The 16,343-nt window shown below is 30.7% G+C and overlaps 2 protein-coding genes across 2 annotated transcripts; both read left to right on the plus strand.

Annotated features, from left to right (window-relative positions):
- Nucleotides 1–121: 121 nt before the first annotated feature.
- LOC130508351 (patatin-like protein 1) lies at nt 122–2,904 on the plus strand. Its single transcript, XM_057003810.1, has 7 exons — nt 122–339; nt 576–757; nt 1,227–1,413; nt 1,531–1,692; nt 1,860–2,162; nt 2,235–2,410; nt 2,548–2,904. Exons 1-7 carry the CDS (start codon nt 202–204, stop codon nt 2,624–2,626), a joined length of 1,227 nt encoding a protein of 408 aa, XP_056859790.1. The 5' UTR covers nt 122–201; the 3' UTR covers nt 2,627–2,904.
- An 8,437-nt stretch (nt 2,905–11,341) lies between these two features.
- On the plus strand, nt 11,342–15,391 carry LOC130508352 (potassium transporter 1). The gene is made up of 9 exons (XM_057003811.1): nt 11,342–11,565; nt 12,140–12,383; nt 12,458–12,703; nt 12,787–12,837; nt 12,929–13,189; nt 13,715–13,767; nt 13,843–13,957; nt 14,034–14,288; nt 14,372–15,391. The coding sequence occupies exons 1-9, from the start codon at nt 11,521–11,523 to the stop codon at nt 15,214–15,216; spliced, it is 2,115 nt and encodes a 704-aa protein (XP_056859791.1). The 5' UTR covers nt 11,342–11,520; the 3' UTR covers nt 15,217–15,391.
- Nucleotides 15,392–16,343: the final 952 nt, after the last annotated feature.

Consider the following 16,343-nt stretch of genomic DNA (forward strand, 5'->3'; position numbering starts at 1 on the left):
TGAATTGCACGAAATGTTTGAAGAACTGCACGAAATGTATGAAGAAAAAGTCTCACCAAATTAATTTTGTATCATATCCTACACGTAAATTTGTGTATTTATACCTATACGAGAAAACAGATAGTTGCAACAATCTCATACCAAAAGAAAAACAATTTCCGAATTATTATCTTCTACCTTAAAAGAAATCTATCAGCTATCATGGAAGATGGCTCGTCCTGTAAGAGAAACAAACCACCGTCATGGGGAACACTCGTAACAATCCTCAGCCTCGACGGCGGCGGGGTCAGAGGAATTATCGCCGGGGTCATCCTTGCTTATCTAGAAAAACAACTTCAGGTTATATCATATGTACCAGATATTCTATATAAATATATATGTAATTGTAAACTCTAGACTATCTAGAAAAACAACTTCAGGTTATATCATGTAAAAATCATAAACATGGTTATTTTAGCCCGGTTAAAATGTAATTGTAAACTCTAGACTAGATGCGATTAGTTAAACAAATGTGAATATTTTAACATTTTCTGAAAAGATAGTAGAATGGACTATTAATTATTATATGTTTATAGGAGATCGATGGAGAAGACGTGAGGCTAGCTGATTATTTCGACGTGGTATCAGGGACTAGTACCGGTGGTCTCATAACTGCCATGTTAACTGTACCAGGCGAGAATGGACGGCCTCAATTAGCAGCGAAAGACATTGTTCCTTTTTACCTTGAACATTGTCCCAAAATATTTCCACAGCCCGAGTAAGAAGTTATGCATATTAGTTACAGATTGGCAATGAGTATTAAAAATGTCAATGAGTAAGCTCTATGTTTCTTTTAACCAATTATTTTGGTAAGGAAAGCAATAAATTAAGGATATATACAATATAAAAAATAAATTACGTAGTCAAACCAACAATAGATATTATTGCTCATTATAATAAACTTTATCAAACAAACAATAATATATGAAGGAATTATCATTGTTTCCAAAAAAAAAGAAGGATTTATCATTATAGAATAAATGGGCCCTAACTTTTCATAGACAAGCGAATTGTTCTCTTTGTGTTTGTAACAAGATGCAAATACTCAGATCATAACATAATGATGACGGTAACATATTTATCTGTATATACCGCTTGATTTCATTCTTCAAATGATTTTTTTTCTCTAATGAGCATATACACATTATATGATTCCATGTAGCAATTAAAAGACATTCTAAATGCAGAGGCTTGTCTGCTCTGTTACCTAAGCTTCCAAAGCTTTTGTCTGGTCCAAAGTACAGCGGAAAGTATCTGCGTAAGCTACTAACTAAGCTTCTTGGAGAGGCAAAACTTCATCAGACAGTCACAAACGTTGTCATACCTACCTTCGACATGAAGAAACTCCAACCCACCATCTTCTCCTCTTACCAGGTAATTCGCTCTCCATCTCTCTTAATAACACACATATAGCCTAGAATCTAATGGTCATGTTTCATATAGCTCAATCTAACGGTAATAGTTAAATTTCTTTGTACCGTGTTGTTGAAGGCATTGGTTGACCCTACCTTGGATGTCAAGATATCAGACATATGCATTGGCACATCGGCTGCTCCTACTTTCTTTCCTCCTCATTACTTTTCTAATGAATATAGTCAAGGCAAGACGTCTGAGTTTCACCTCGTTGATGGGGCGGTCACGGCTAATAACCCGGTATAAAACAATCCTATAATAATGTGAATGTTCAGTTGCAAAAAGAAAAACAATGTGAATGTTCACATATCACATTTTAAAACAAATTGAAATGGATTGAGTGTTATCAATATCTTTATCAAGATCGTTTAATTAATTATTGTGTTTTGTGTTTCTGTTTCTTATAGACTTTGGTGGCCATGACTGCTGTGACTAAGCAGATTCTGAAGCAAAATCCTGATATGGGTAAGCTCGAGCCTTTAGGTTACGATAAGTTCCTAGTTATATCGATAGGGACAGGGACTTCAAAAAAGGAGGAGAAGTATAGCGCAAAAAAGGCTGCGAAATGGGGAATCATATCTTGGTTATATAACGATGGATCTACTCCGATATTAGACATGATCTCGGATTCAGGGCGTGACATGATCCATTTCCATAGCTCGGTTTTGTTCAAAGCCCTACAATCAGAGGATAAGTACCTCAGAATCGACGTAAGAACCATGACACATATATATCAATATTTGCCACTGATAGTTTGTGAGTATGTGTGCGTTTAATTGTAGGATGATACACTGGAAGGAGATGTAAGTTCGATGGATCTAGCAACAAAATCTAACTTGGAGAATCTTGTGAAGATTGGAGAGAAGGTGCTGAAAAAAAGAGTCATGCATATGAATATCGACACTGGTGTCTATGAACCTATTACTGAAAATATCACCAATGAGGAAGAACTCAAAAGGTAATCTAAAACTTTAAGAAATTCCGAATTTCCGTTTTATGTTTTTCTTGGTTTTCAAGTAATCTCATTGTTTGATGTTGATTTGTTTTTTTGGTGGGTTTTATTGTTTGATGTTTGATATCATTTTGGTAATGCAGATATGCAAAACTTCTATCTGATGAAAGAAGATTAAGGAGAATGAGAAGCAACACAATGGTTCAAGATCCATCAAACTGATCTTAAAGAAAATAATATGGGAAGACAGGGATATATGAATATGATCTTTGTGTGTGTTACTCGGCCATCTTTGTGTGTGTTTACTCGGCCATCTTTTGTGTGTGTTTACTTGGCCATCTTTTTGTGTGTTTTTACTCGGCCATCTTTGTGTGTTTTTACTTGGCCATCTTTTTCTGTGTTTTTATTCGGCCATCTTTGTATGTGTTTATTCGGCCATCTCTCTTAACAGAAAACTATGCATAATGCGATTTTTGGGTTGAAAAAATTTGTTGTAAGAATCATGACTAACTAAGCTTGAAGCAAATCAAATAAATCACTAGTCATGACTAGGTAATACCCGCGCTACGCTGCGGGGTTTATTTTTTATGTTATATTTTATTAAGATTTTTTTATTTTGGTAATTTTTATTTGTTAAAAATTAGTGTTTTTATATTTTTAATAATAATTTTCAATTTTAGGATTTCTATATATTTGTTAATGTGTTGTTTTGTTGTGAAAGGTTTCTTCTTGTAAATATTTTTGTTTTGATGTTTGATATACTGTAACTTTTAAAATGTTTTTGTTCACATATTAAAAGACATAATCCGACACTTGAAATAATATAGAGTAGAAAACGGAAGAAAAAGACATTAACATTTACATAGAGAATAGAGAAGAAATAAAAGTGGATCACGTTTTCTTGGATGTGTTTGGTTGTCCACAACAATAGTATTAGGGGAATTGATGGTCTTCTTTGTTGTTCATACTTTGGTCTTCTATTTATTTCTAGATATTTTTTTTTTAGTTTTTACTAAATTCTATTTGTATTAGATAATAATGAAGAAAATATTTCATACATGTTTCTTTGTATTGGAGAGATCGCTGAAGACATCTTTGTAAATGGCTATCTTGATTCTAGAGTCCTTGACTATTGTTATTTTCCCTTTCGTTATGGTTTCACTCCAAATACTTTATTGCCTTTTTGCAGTAATTTGAAAGAAAACAACATAGAGTTGTCCATCATTGAAAACATATTTTACTCTTACAAATGATTGTAAATCTTATACAAAATTATTAACTTTTAATAAATGTTCTATAAATAACTATATAAATTTTATAATTGGTCTATTATTCTTTGCATATGACAATATATTCATTATAAAATATTTATAAACTATTACCAGTTATTTATAAACTTCTGTAAAAAGACAGACTAATATAAAATGGTTTTATAACGTGTTATAAATAATTTATTATCTTATATTAATTATTGATGAGCATTTGTAAAATGATTTATAAGTCCTTATAAAATGATTTATAAACCTTCACAAGATGAATTTGTAATCCAAATAAATGATTTTTTGAATCTTCGTAAAATAGTTTATAAATCCTTATAGATAATTTATAAATGTTATAAATATCAAATAAAGTATCAATTTAATATAATTATGAAAAAATATTCTTCTTTGTTTACCTATAGACAATTATCAAATGATTTTATAAAACAATAATAAATAATTTATAAACCCCAAAATATTTTATTTTCATTTATAAATAATTTATAAAACTTTCTATTCACATAAAATATACAATTTATCTAGTTAATTGTATATCTTTCAATATTATTTATATTTGTTTTATTAAATATAATTTTATATGATTCTTAATTGATTATAAATATTTATAGATAATTTCATAAATATAGCTGGAGTTCCTAGAAATTTCTGTTTTTACCTAGATAATCGCATCCCGCGGCTTAGCTGATTACCCGCGCTACGCTGCGGAATTAGTTTGTTAGTTTAATATAATTATATTTTAAATTAAAACATTTTATGTTCTTCTAGATAACAAAGTATGTAACTAATTTGGAATATATAAATTTTTACATAATAGTTTTTATATATGCATTTATATTACATAAAAAATATTCATTGTAATTAGAAAATATTCTATTTCTATTTATAGTTGTTGTCAACAATGGTAAATTCATTAAGCACATAAAAATCTCTTTTTCCAAACTTAAAAGTCTCTTAACAATCAGATTTATCATATTCTCTTTTGTTTCTCAAAAATATTCCATGTATGAGATGCATTGTTATATAAGTTGCTGTTTTCCTTTAAAATTTCCATATTCAATCTTTTTACAAAAAAATATGATAACTATTTTCTATGAATGTTTTTTGAAAACATATACTACAACAAGAAATTTACAACAGTTACTATAATAGAATTTTGGATTTGTGATTTACATTGACGTAAGTTTTGGATTCTCCTCATTATTATATTTTTGGTTGCAGATTTATAATATACTACCATGGTCGAGTAATAACTTCCAAAGTTAATTTTTCTTTAAAAAGAACTTCCAAAGTTTAATACTACGTCCTGATGTATTCAGTGGCCCGAAGCATATTTTAACAATTTGTGGCCTATCTCTACATAATTTTTTTTTGTAAACATATGTTTATTATGCACACATATATATATATATATATATATATATATATATATATATATTAAAAGATGAATTGTCAAAAATATAAATTATGTATCAGTTTAGAAGTCATCAATAAATGCTAAACTAAAATGACAATGAAAAAGACAGCAAAAACCACCACAATATCGAAAATCAAGACTCAAACTCAGAATGAGAAATCAGATTTATGTTTCTCTAACCATATACACTAATCATTTCTAAGGATGTGGCCCTAATTTTTTGTAAATAATTGGTGGCCTGAGGCTTAAGCTTCACGAGCTTTATAGAAGGGACGGCCCTGTGTCGACGACTTGTTCTTTTTTATCGAGTTATGGATGTGTTTCCTTTTTTTCTGATTCTTCTTGTCATTTACATGAAACTCCGGTCAGTATATTGTTTTGATTTACATCATTGTACTAAAATATTATTTTAAACAATATATTTCTCACCCGTTGATTGTAGATAATTCCAAATAATAATATAACCGTGGGATGAAATGTGTCCTGAATTCACTATTCTTATGTGTTTACACGTTATTAGAGATGTGTAACTGTTGTGGCCTTGATTTTTAATATTCCATTTGGTCATTCTTTTTTTTTGTCAACCCATTGGTCATTCTTTCTCAAAAAAGTATAGTGAGTAGTAAGACACTTTATTTCTTATAAAAAAAATCTTAAGTCACAAAGTACTTAAAAGGAACAAATAATATCAACTTCGCAGATTCATATAAACTCACGCTTATAAATAAAGCAATCATAGACTCTTACTGATGATTATTCAGGAACATCTGTTGGAAGTCTTAGAGATAAACATAAGCTATTTTTAACATATTATTCAGCCATCTTTCACGATCCAAATGTCAATTTTCGTGTAACACAGCGGAGTCAAAACCCATATACATCGTCGATATCTAGTCATTGATTTTTTTCCCAAATCTTTACATTTCCACTAACGATATTTCAAGGGTCTGGTCAAAATTAGATGCAAGTCCACTTTAGCTAAATGGTAAACTCATAATCAACATAAACAGTCACAATAAGCGCTACCAGATTCAATCAAGTCTGATCGGATGGTAAAAAAAAAAAACATAATATGTGCTCAACCTTTGTTTCTTTCTCCAGACTTCCTCAGCATTGTCGCCGGAAGGTTTAATAGAGAAACATGGACGTAGAAAATCAAACAGATCCAGTGAAGTAGGTGACGCAAAAAAAAACAGTGACAACCATTTTCCTTTTAGTTGTATTGTTTCTATCGCCTTCAGTCACCTGTCATTCGATTCCATACAGGAAAAAAACTCTCTTATTTCACTGCTATCGCAACCACAAACAAAATAACAGGGCTCAATGAGACAAACCAAGCAACTTTTTGTTCCGTTAAGAACAAAAGCTATTTGTCATAATCATTGGCTTTTGCTCATCAAGAAGTGATCTCGTGTTACCTAGAAAGTGGAAAACATTTTTTTATGAGCTTTCTTTTTGTTCTTGGGGATGCCATATTTTAGGGATCTCTACAATGATGCGGTTTTGAAAAGTATCGCATAAACCCTCAGATTTTGAGTTGGATATTAAATAATTGGAGAAGAAGATGATAAGCAAAACAAACAAAAAAGAAGAAAGAGAAATAGAGAATATAACAAAGTCACTTATCATCCGAAGACCCATCGTAATTCTTTAAAGACTTTTGCTTTGATCTGCGTCGCCTTTAGTGACTCAGTCTTTGCTTGCATGAGAGGACAAGAGCGCTTTGGATCATCAGCAGTATTAAACACAATTTTTTGACGAAATAAAGAAGATAAAAAAACAGGTAGGACTATAACAATTTTATGATGTGTATGAATAAAATGTTTTGATTGGTACTTCAACTTTTTCATTAATTGATATGGCAACTCCACAATGCTTTAGAAATCTGATGTGTCATTCTCTTGAGAGAACCTTGCTCTATTACTGTGTAGATTCTGATGTAGTGACACATTGTAACATTATTTATCGCTGTTTGGATTTTTTTATTGAAAATTTATAATAAAAATTGTAATACTATATATTGAATATGTTGCTATCTCCTGACATAATTGCAATGGTATATATATATATATGATTCTGGAAAACTAATTTACATTTTAATCAAATTTTTTCTCGATATGGAAAAATAAATAATATTACTACAAATGATTTCGTGGCAAGTACTAGAAAATAAGTACATTAATTATAAAACTAAAAATAATGTTGCATATTATTAAAACTTTAGCCATTTTTCGTAATTCATGCTCATAGTTTTTCTGTAGCATTTTTATCATAATTTTGTTATACTTGTAAGAATTTATATTATCTCAAAATATGGTAATTAGTTAGTAATTTGCTATAAAATTTAGATTTCAAAATGTATAGAAATATGTTGTAAATCGTTCATGAATATTCACAAGTACAAAATATATCACAAATGTTTCTTAATAGTGAAAGTCATTATCTGCAATCTTCCCGAAAAAAGTCTTCCAAAAACTTGATTAATTTATTAGCTGAATAAAAAAAATTCGTAAATCATTATTTGGAACTCAGTTTCAAAAAAAAAATCATTATTTGGAACTAGATTAATAAATCAATTTCAAATTATTGTAAAACATCGCCATCTGGGTAGTACATTTCAAAGTCCGGTGGACCAACCATCTAACATGGACTCACATAGACCGGATACTCACTATTTTAATTATATTTGATATTTGACTTGTTTAATATGAATATTCTAAATTTGTTTTTTTTTGTCAAGAATATTCTAAATTTATTAAGAACGAGTATATGTTTTATTTGTATTTGTTGTTTAAGCATGAGTTTTCGTTCTATTATTTACTACCTATGAATACATATCAGTTATTTAAAAAATATTTCCGTTAATAAAAAAAATATTTCTAAGTATTTGAAAATTATTTGTTAAATGATACTATTAAAAAGGGACACAAAATTTGTTTAGTTTACTCTACTATAAAGATATGTGATTTATTCTAAACTTAATATTTGTGAATATTAAAAAAAAGAATGAGATAAACATGAATCTTATTCGATATATGAGTATTATTTACTTTTCATAAAAATAATAATATCTTTTTTAAACAAGTAACAAATCATATAAAACCAGAAAACAAACTTTCTTACATATTTATTTATTTTACTTACAAAAGTCTAAATTATATTATTTAACAACTTACTTTACAAAGATGAGATTTAAAAATCAAAACTGGTATAAAACTGAAATAACTTTTGGTAATATAGTATAATGTGTATGGCTATTCCATAATAAGAAACATGTTAATGACAATTCAAAACTCAGACATAAGAGCAAGCTTATTAGTATAAAACTCACAGCAGGTTTTTATTTCTTTTTTACTAGTATGTTCCGAAAAAGCTTTTTAAAAATTTGAATTTTTCTTCTTAAAAATATTCTAAAACTTTTTTCAAAAAAAAAAATATTCTAAAACTTCGTGAGAATATGGGAACAGAGATGTTGATTTCTCTCTTTCTTTCCACGTATCTGTTTTTATTATTGTTTTATTGTCTGATATTAACTTTGTTCTCAATGATGGTGTTCTAACAGTGCCGGCTTAAAACTATATTGGACCTATGGACAAATTTTTTTGGTATTATAGTTAGTTAAGCATAATATTATAGATCCAAACAAACATAAATATAGACTCATTTTATTATTAAATTTAGTTATTTTTAAGATGAATTTATGGCATATGCCATGTTTGCAACCCTCTAAAGCCGACACTGTGCTCTAATGTTCTTCGGTTGAGGGAAACCTAATTTTCTTTTTCATTTTCTTTCAACTCTTCTTTAGAATATGCTATGTGAGTTTTTTGTATTTAAAAAACAAAACAAGAGTCGTGGAACAAGGAAAATCAAAAGGTAAGTGAACCAAATGAATTGAAGTTCTGTAATTAATATTGGCCTAATTATAAAGCGATGGCTGAGTAACTGAGTTAGGTTCACCATTAAATGAGTTGTTAATTTACACGTTAACCACATGTTAAAGGCTGTAGGATTCAAAATCAAGCTACATTTGAGAATTAAGACAGAGTTAGGTCTGCTTTCTGATTTCACACGAACTTCGCGTGAGATTTTAGACTAACAATTTACACACTTTATGCGTGCATTGTTGAACTTTGGTGAGAAAATGTGAGAAGAAAAGCAAGATTATTTTTTAATCCAACGATACTATCAACAGATTCTCGTTATTAACAAAAAAATGCAAGTACTTGTTCTTGCGTACCTATGTTTATTTGAAAATGTTTTTTGCCGACGTTTTTTTTAAAGGCTGTCTTAATTATTATTTTTAATGGTTTTTTCCCTTACAAAACAATGCAGTAAACATTTTGTTGCCGATAATATCTTGACTTGACTATACAATTTTTTAAAAATACTACATGTATATGTATTATGATCAGACATATACTGGCAGCTGGATGAAGAACCCAAAGAAAGATTTATTGGTGTTACTATTAAACCATTGATAAAGATATCTTTAATTAATATTGACAACATCTGTGTATTTTTAAATATATATATATATATATATATATATATATATATATATATATATGTATAGTGTCATGTTCAATTTGCTTCGTTCTTATCTTAATGGTCCCAAGTTTTAGTGCACCAGATGATTATATCTCGAGGCATCGATTCTATTACGGTAAAAAAGAAAAGGGTGAAGTTTTTTTTCTTTCTTTTCGACAAAAACCCTTTAAATTAAAATAACATAAATATCTACAAGATGTGACTATAGTTTTATAGTTAGGAAAAGTTTAACACTCTTCATGATAAAGATAATTTCAAACATAAAAACTCCATTAGGCAGAAACAAGAAAAGCCAATAAAGAAAAATAAGAAACTATCTACTGAGAATAGTTTTCCATTCCAGGCTAAGGGTGCTTCAAATCCGACACATTTTCCGATACCAAAATTATATTCCCTCCGTTTCTTAAAGAGTGTCGTTGTGACATTTTTCACACAGATTAAGAAAGTTGTTGAAATATATGTAAATTGTAATTAATTATACCTCTTTGACCAATAGTATTTTAGATAAATAAAATTATTTATAAAATCAATGCAGTTTGCAATTAATTTTCAGCTGAAAGTTAGTATAATTTACATTAGAATTGTAAAGTGACACTTTTTGTGTAACAAGAAAATGAGCTTAGAGTGACACTTATTATGAAACAGAAGGAGTATTTACGGTGTTAACAACATAATGCATTAATTCAATGATATTATCATGAAACGCATATTAATGTTTTTAGTATTCAATATATTAGTTTGTTTAGATGTGTGACCATGTTGTTGTATGTTATTCAGTGTAGTTAATTATCATTTTTCTTTATTTATGTGCAATGTTGAAGCAGGAATTGTGAAACATGATATGCAAATGAGTAAAGATAATCCATTTCAAATATTTTGTAATTTTATGTTATTTTTAATCCTTTGAACATGACTAAAAATTTCAAGTTTTATGTATTTTTTTTTACAAAACTATTCTCATGTTTATTTCTATTTTGAATATAATTATTAAATTTTACACCAATTTTATTTTACAAAAATATAGAGATAATACAAAGAAGACAAGATATAAAACAAAACTACAAACACAGTAAAGAAAAACTACAATAAGAACCCATAACCGAACCAAGAAAATAGATACATTATAATTAGATCAAAGAACCATTCTAAAAAAATTACCAAAAAAAAACACAACTATTCTAAAAACATGACAAAAGATGGGTTTACAAAGGATGGGTTTATGTCACAGGGGTTTATGTCACAGCTCGAAGCGTAGAACAAGTTGAAGAGTCCCACACGTCGGCAAGGAAGTAAATTGCTGATAACCTATTCAGAGAAATTAATTTAAAAAAGAAAAGAAATTAATTTAAAACATGTAACTATTTTCCTCATGCATATCTTTTATATATATTTTTTTTTTCTCATGCATATCTTATAATATTGATTATATTTTGTAAAATTAGCTAATAAATTAGTCAAAGACAAACATGTTAAAATTAACAGGTGTACGTTACTAAACAAACTTATTTATCTTCTGTCAAGCATTCAATAAAATATTTCATAACACAATATTAGAAATTATTATTTAGAGAGATAACAATAAAGTTTGTCAACACATGATCATTTAAAAAGAAACTAATAAAAATAAGTTTTTCTTTATTTCAAAAATACAAAAAAGGAAAAAGAACAAAGCATTAAATGAAAACCTGCAAAGTTTCTTCTTTGCACCAAAAAACACACCCCTCTTCCCCCTCTCTCTCCTCACTCCCTTGCTCCCCTCACTCTCTTCACATTATTATATTTTTTGGTAAAATTCCACATTATTATATTCCCTCTGCTTCTCTAAATCTCTGCTCAGAAACTAAACTGAAAATATCAGTTTGCTTACGGCAATGAACCAATCACCCACTCTAATCGAACAGGGAATTTCCCGACAGGTAAGTTATTTCTTTTATTGGGTTTCTCAGTTTCCTCTGCTTTTCATGTTCTGTCTGTCTCTACTCTGTTTTGATTCCTTCATTCTTTAAAAGCTGGCTGTCTCTTTTTGAAAAAGTTTTCTTCTGGATTTTTCATTTCCTAGACAATGCGAATTTAATTTAAGAATTCATTTGGTCGAGATTAGGTTCTTATGTGGAAGATGAGCATGAAAGCAAAACTAGCAAAGGGCTTTAAATGTTTTCTCTGTTTTCTTTTTCTTCTTATGATTTTTGGATCGTTTCCCAAGTAGGGCTGGTAGGTCCTTCTGGTTAACCTTATCGACTTTGTAATTACCAAAAATATAATAAAATCAAGACGTGAACGCTAAATTAGATAAAGCACTTACAAACTTGTGAAATTAAAATTTCTAATTATGAACGTAAATGTAGAATTTATTTTGAGATAAAAGTCAGTATTTTTCAGGAAAGAGATTGGCCTTTGGATGAAAAAAACTCCCAATGGAACAGAATTCTTTCATGTGAATATATAAAAAAAGTTCTAACTTAATGCAAAATCTTTGTTAAAATGTTTCAGCACTTGAGGACTGTTTCTTGTGCCAATGTTCTCACTTTGGCTTACCAAAGCCTTGGTGTAGTCTATGGTGATCTGAGCACATCACCTCTTTATGTTTACAAAACCACTTTCTCTGGTAAACTAAGTCTCCGTGAAGACGATGAAGAGATCTTTGGAGTGTTCTCTTTCATCTTCTGGACATTCACACTCATCGCTCTTTTCAAATACGTTTTCATTGTTCTATCAGCAGATGACAATGGAGAAGGTAAAAAAAAAACTTAAATACTTTATTTTTCCCAATATATGAAGTGTTTACTTAATTGTTTGTTTTTTTTGAAGGTGGGACATTTGCGTTGTACTCGCTTCTATGCAGGTATGCAAAGCTAAGCGTTTTACCAAATCATCAAGAAACGGATGAGAAACTATCAACTTATGCAACGGGAAGCCCTGGAGAGACTAGACAGAGCACAGCTGTTAAATCTTTCTTTGAGAAACACCCAAAATCTCAAAAGTGCTTGTTGATCTTTGTGCTTTTAGGGACATGTATGGCTATTGGTGATAGTGTCCTCACTCCAACAATCTCAGGTGAATTCTCTACGTGATAACTTAGGGCACAAGTCTTCTTCTTTTAGATTTAATATCAGTTCTAAACACTTTGTTTCTTGCAGTTCTTTCTGCTGTTTCTGGAGTCAAGCTCAAGATTCCTGAACTCCACGAGAGTATGTTTGAATCTGTTTAGCTTACTTTGACAACACACACGTATACCAAAAGCTAATGTCTAGTTTTGTCTATCTTGTCCTTTGATTCCAGATTATGTTGTCATCATCTCTTGTATCATCTTGGTGGCGATATTCGCAGTGCAGCGTTATGGTACGCATAGAGTTGCTTTCATTTTTGCTCCAATCTCCACTGCTTGGCTTCTCTCGATCAGCAGCATTGGAGTCTACAACACAATCAAATGGAACCCTCATATAGTCTCTGCCCTTTCACCGGTTTACATGTATAAGTTCCTCCGAAGCACCGGCGTAGAAGGGTGGGTTTCACTTGGGGGAGTTGTTCTTTCAATCACTGGTAAAAGAAACTTGGTTAATTTATCTTATTAAAACATAAATATGAAACTGATCTTGTTACTTACGATTTGTGCCATTCGAAATATTTGAATGCTTAAATATTCATTTTTTTGGACAAAGCTTAAATATTCATTAAGTATAATTTCATCATATTAAATGGATTTAACAATTTTCAAAACAAAACAATTACAAAATTCTCTAAATGTAATTTTATACTTTTCTAAATAATTGAATATTTTCGTCATATTTATTATAAATTAAAATTATACAAAAAATAATTGTTAAATATCTTAAAATTAGTAAATTAAGCTATAGTATGTTTATAGAAAGGTAAAATTTTTGAACAAATCTTAAATTGTTGCATCTACAACTATATATTAATTTTAAATGACTAAACATCAAAAAAAAAGAAATTTTTGTTAAAAAATATTCCACTTTTTAAAAAAGCAGTTAAAATCTAGTTAAACTACTATAACATCATCAGAGATTATGTTCCTCATTCTTCTATTGTGTTAATTCTTCTCAGGTGTCGAGACCATGTTTGCTGACTTAGGTCACTTCTCTTCCTTGTCCATAAAGGTAACACCCCTTAACTTTATAAGATATGGTTTCAAATAAAAAGCTTCCTCTTTTAGTAACACAAATTGAAATCAGGTAGCTTTCTCGTTCTTTGTATACCCATGTTTGATTCTTGCATACATGGGTGAAGCTGCATTTCTCTCTAAACACCATGAAGACATCCAGAGAAGCTTCTACAAGGCAATACCTGGTAAACAACAAAATAAAACGGTTTAGTGTGGTGGTCATTAGTCATCAACCGATAAACACAAAGTTTTGTTTTGCAGAGCCTGTGTTCTGGCCAGTGTTCATCATAGCTACATTTGCAGCTGTGATTGGAAGCCAAGCTGTAATATCCGCAACATTTTCAATCATAAGTCAATGTTGTGCGCTTGATTGCTTTCCTAGGGTCAAGATCATTCACACTTCAAGCAAAATCCATGGACAAATCTACATCCCTGAAGTAAACTGGATGTTAATGTGCCTTTGCTTGGCTGTCACGGTAGGGTTAAGAGACACTAACATGATCGGTCACGCATACGGTAAAAAACATCATGATCATTAACATAAAACTTCATATAACCATTTTTAAAAATAAATAATCTTTATTTTTCTTTTTCTGCAGGGCTTGCTGTGACATCCGTGATGCTTATAACCACATGTTTGATGACATTAGTAATGACAATCGTATGGAAACAGAGAACCATTACAGTTCTTGCTTTCTTCCTCTGTTTCGGTTCCATAGAGCTTCTCTACTTCTCGTCATGCGTCTACAAAATACCCGAAGGAGGATGGATCCCTATCCTCCTCTCCTTGACATTCATGGCTGTGATGTACATCTGGAACTACGGAACTACAAAGAAACATGAGTTCGACGTTGAGAACAAGGTCTCAATAGACCGGATCATCGCTCTAGGACCGAGTATTGGGATGGTGAGAGTTCCAGGGATAGGATTGGTCTATACTAATCTAGTGACAGGAGTTCCAGCTGTGTTCGGACACTTCGTGACGAACCTGCCTGCCTTTCACAGGATCCTTGTCTTTGTATGCGTGAAGTCGGTTCAGGTTCCGTACGTTGGAGAAGAAGAGAGGTTTGTGATAAGCAGAGTGGGGCCGAAAGAGTATGGGATGTTTAGAAGTGTGGTTAGGTATGGATACAGAGATGTTCCTAGGGAGATGTACGATTTCGAGAGCCGGTTAGTGTCTGCTATTGTGGAGTTCGTTGAAACCGAACCGGGAGGTGAAGAAGGGTCTGAGTTGAGGATGGAGATAATGGAAGCGAAGGAAGCAGGAGTAGCGTATATATTGGGTCAGTCTTACGCAAAGGCGAAACAGTCTTCTTCCGTGTTGAAGAAGTTAGCGGTGAATGTTGTGTTTGCGTTTATGAGCACGAATTGCAGAGGGACAGATGTTGTGCTTAATGTTCCTCATACTTCTCTGCTTGAAGTTGGGATGGTTTATTACGTCTAAAAGAGAGAAAGATGTTTAGGTTTAACAGAAAGAAAGAAGTAGATCAATACACTACAGTGTAGTAGAGAGACGAGAGAGTTCTGACAGAGAAGTTAGTGTATTGCATTTGCTAGTGTATAATGTGTAAATATACTTACAATTAATGAATGATATCTAAGAAATTATATATTTGTGAGTTGTGATAGTTATCTAAAGACTGAGGACAAAATGGAATATATAATAATCATAATACTATTAAGTAAACTAACTTCTAATATGTTTAAAACCATATACTTATATCATAATTTTCTTATGGTCAACTGGTGTATAACATCTCCATTATGTCTCTAAGCACATAGTTTAATTTGTAAAGTAGAGTTTGATTCCCACGTACGTGCAAATATTTTTTTTATTTTATAAAGTATAATTTTAATATTATCTAAACATTTAAATACATGATTTACATTTAGTGTTATATATTATATAACTTTATAATTTTATTATACTTTCAGTGAGTTTCAAAATAATTTAAAAGATAAATATTAGTTGGAGATATAAAAATTTAACACATGTTAATAATTTATTTTTGTACAATATAATATAGTTAGATCTTTTTAATTGTCTCACTTCTATTTTTTCCTTTTTTTAATTTGCTTCTAGGGTTGGTAGATGCCAAGTTTGTTAGGGTTTTGTGCTTTTTTCTTATATAGTGTGTTTTATGCACTCCTCCTTTTAGGATAATTTCCTATATATTACGTTATAAATATGATTTATTTTATTAGGACTATTCCTCTTGTAATAAATATTAAAGCTGTGAGATCAATAACACAAATTATTTAGCTTGATTGTTGAGCCTCCTAAAATTATGGCAGCCAAGAAGCAATCCTCGGAACCGCCGTGTCTCTGATTACGTCACTTCCCCAAGACATCATCCTTGACATATTAGCGCGGGTATCTAGATTCGACTATCCAGCATTCTCCGTAGTTTGCAAGCACTTCAGGTCAATTATTGCGTCCCCGGAGATATACGCTAGACGATCCTTGTTGGGACGCACGGAGCCACTGTCTCTATGTTTTCCTCTCTTGCATGGACGAAACTCGTTGGCGATACTGTAACCGTTGTTACATTCTCTGCCCGAAAGCCGAAG

The sequence above is a fragment of the Raphanus sativus genome, chromosome 2 (genome assembly GCF_000801105.2).
Source record: "Raphanus sativus cultivar WK10039 chromosome 2, ASM80110v3, whole genome shotgun sequence".
Taxonomy (NCBI): Eukaryota; Viridiplantae; Streptophyta; class Magnoliopsida; order Brassicales; family Brassicaceae; genus Raphanus; species Raphanus sativus.

What these genes read in the sequence shown, in the direction of transcription:
- LOC130508352 (XM_057003811.1), top strand. Translation starts at nt 11,521, where the DNA reads ATGAACCAATCACCCACTCTAATCGAACAGGGAATTTCCCGACAG. An exon ending in TCTCTTCCTTGTCCATAAAG is followed by an intron (nt 13,768 to 13,842) that starts GTAACACCCCTT and finishes AATTGAAATCAG; the next exon opens with GTAGCTTTCTCGTTCTTTGT. An exon ending in CATGATCGGTCACGCATACG is followed by an intron (nt 14,289 to 14,371) that starts GTAAAAAACATC and finishes CTTTTTCTGCAG; the next exon opens with GGCTTGCTGTGACATCCGTG.
- LOC130508351 (XM_057003810.1), top strand. Translation starts at nt 202, where the DNA reads ATGGAAGATGGCTCGTCCTGTAAGAGAAACAAACCACCGTCATGGGGA. An exon ending in ATCTAGAAAAACAACTTCAG is followed by an intron (nt 340 to 575) that starts GTTATATCATAT and finishes ATATGTTTATAG; the next exon opens with GAGATCGATGGAGAAGACGT. An exon ending in ATAAGTACCTCAGAATCGAC is followed by an intron (nt 2,163 to 2,234) that starts GTAAGAACCATG and finishes GTTTAATTGTAG; the next exon opens with GATGATACACTGGAAGGAGA.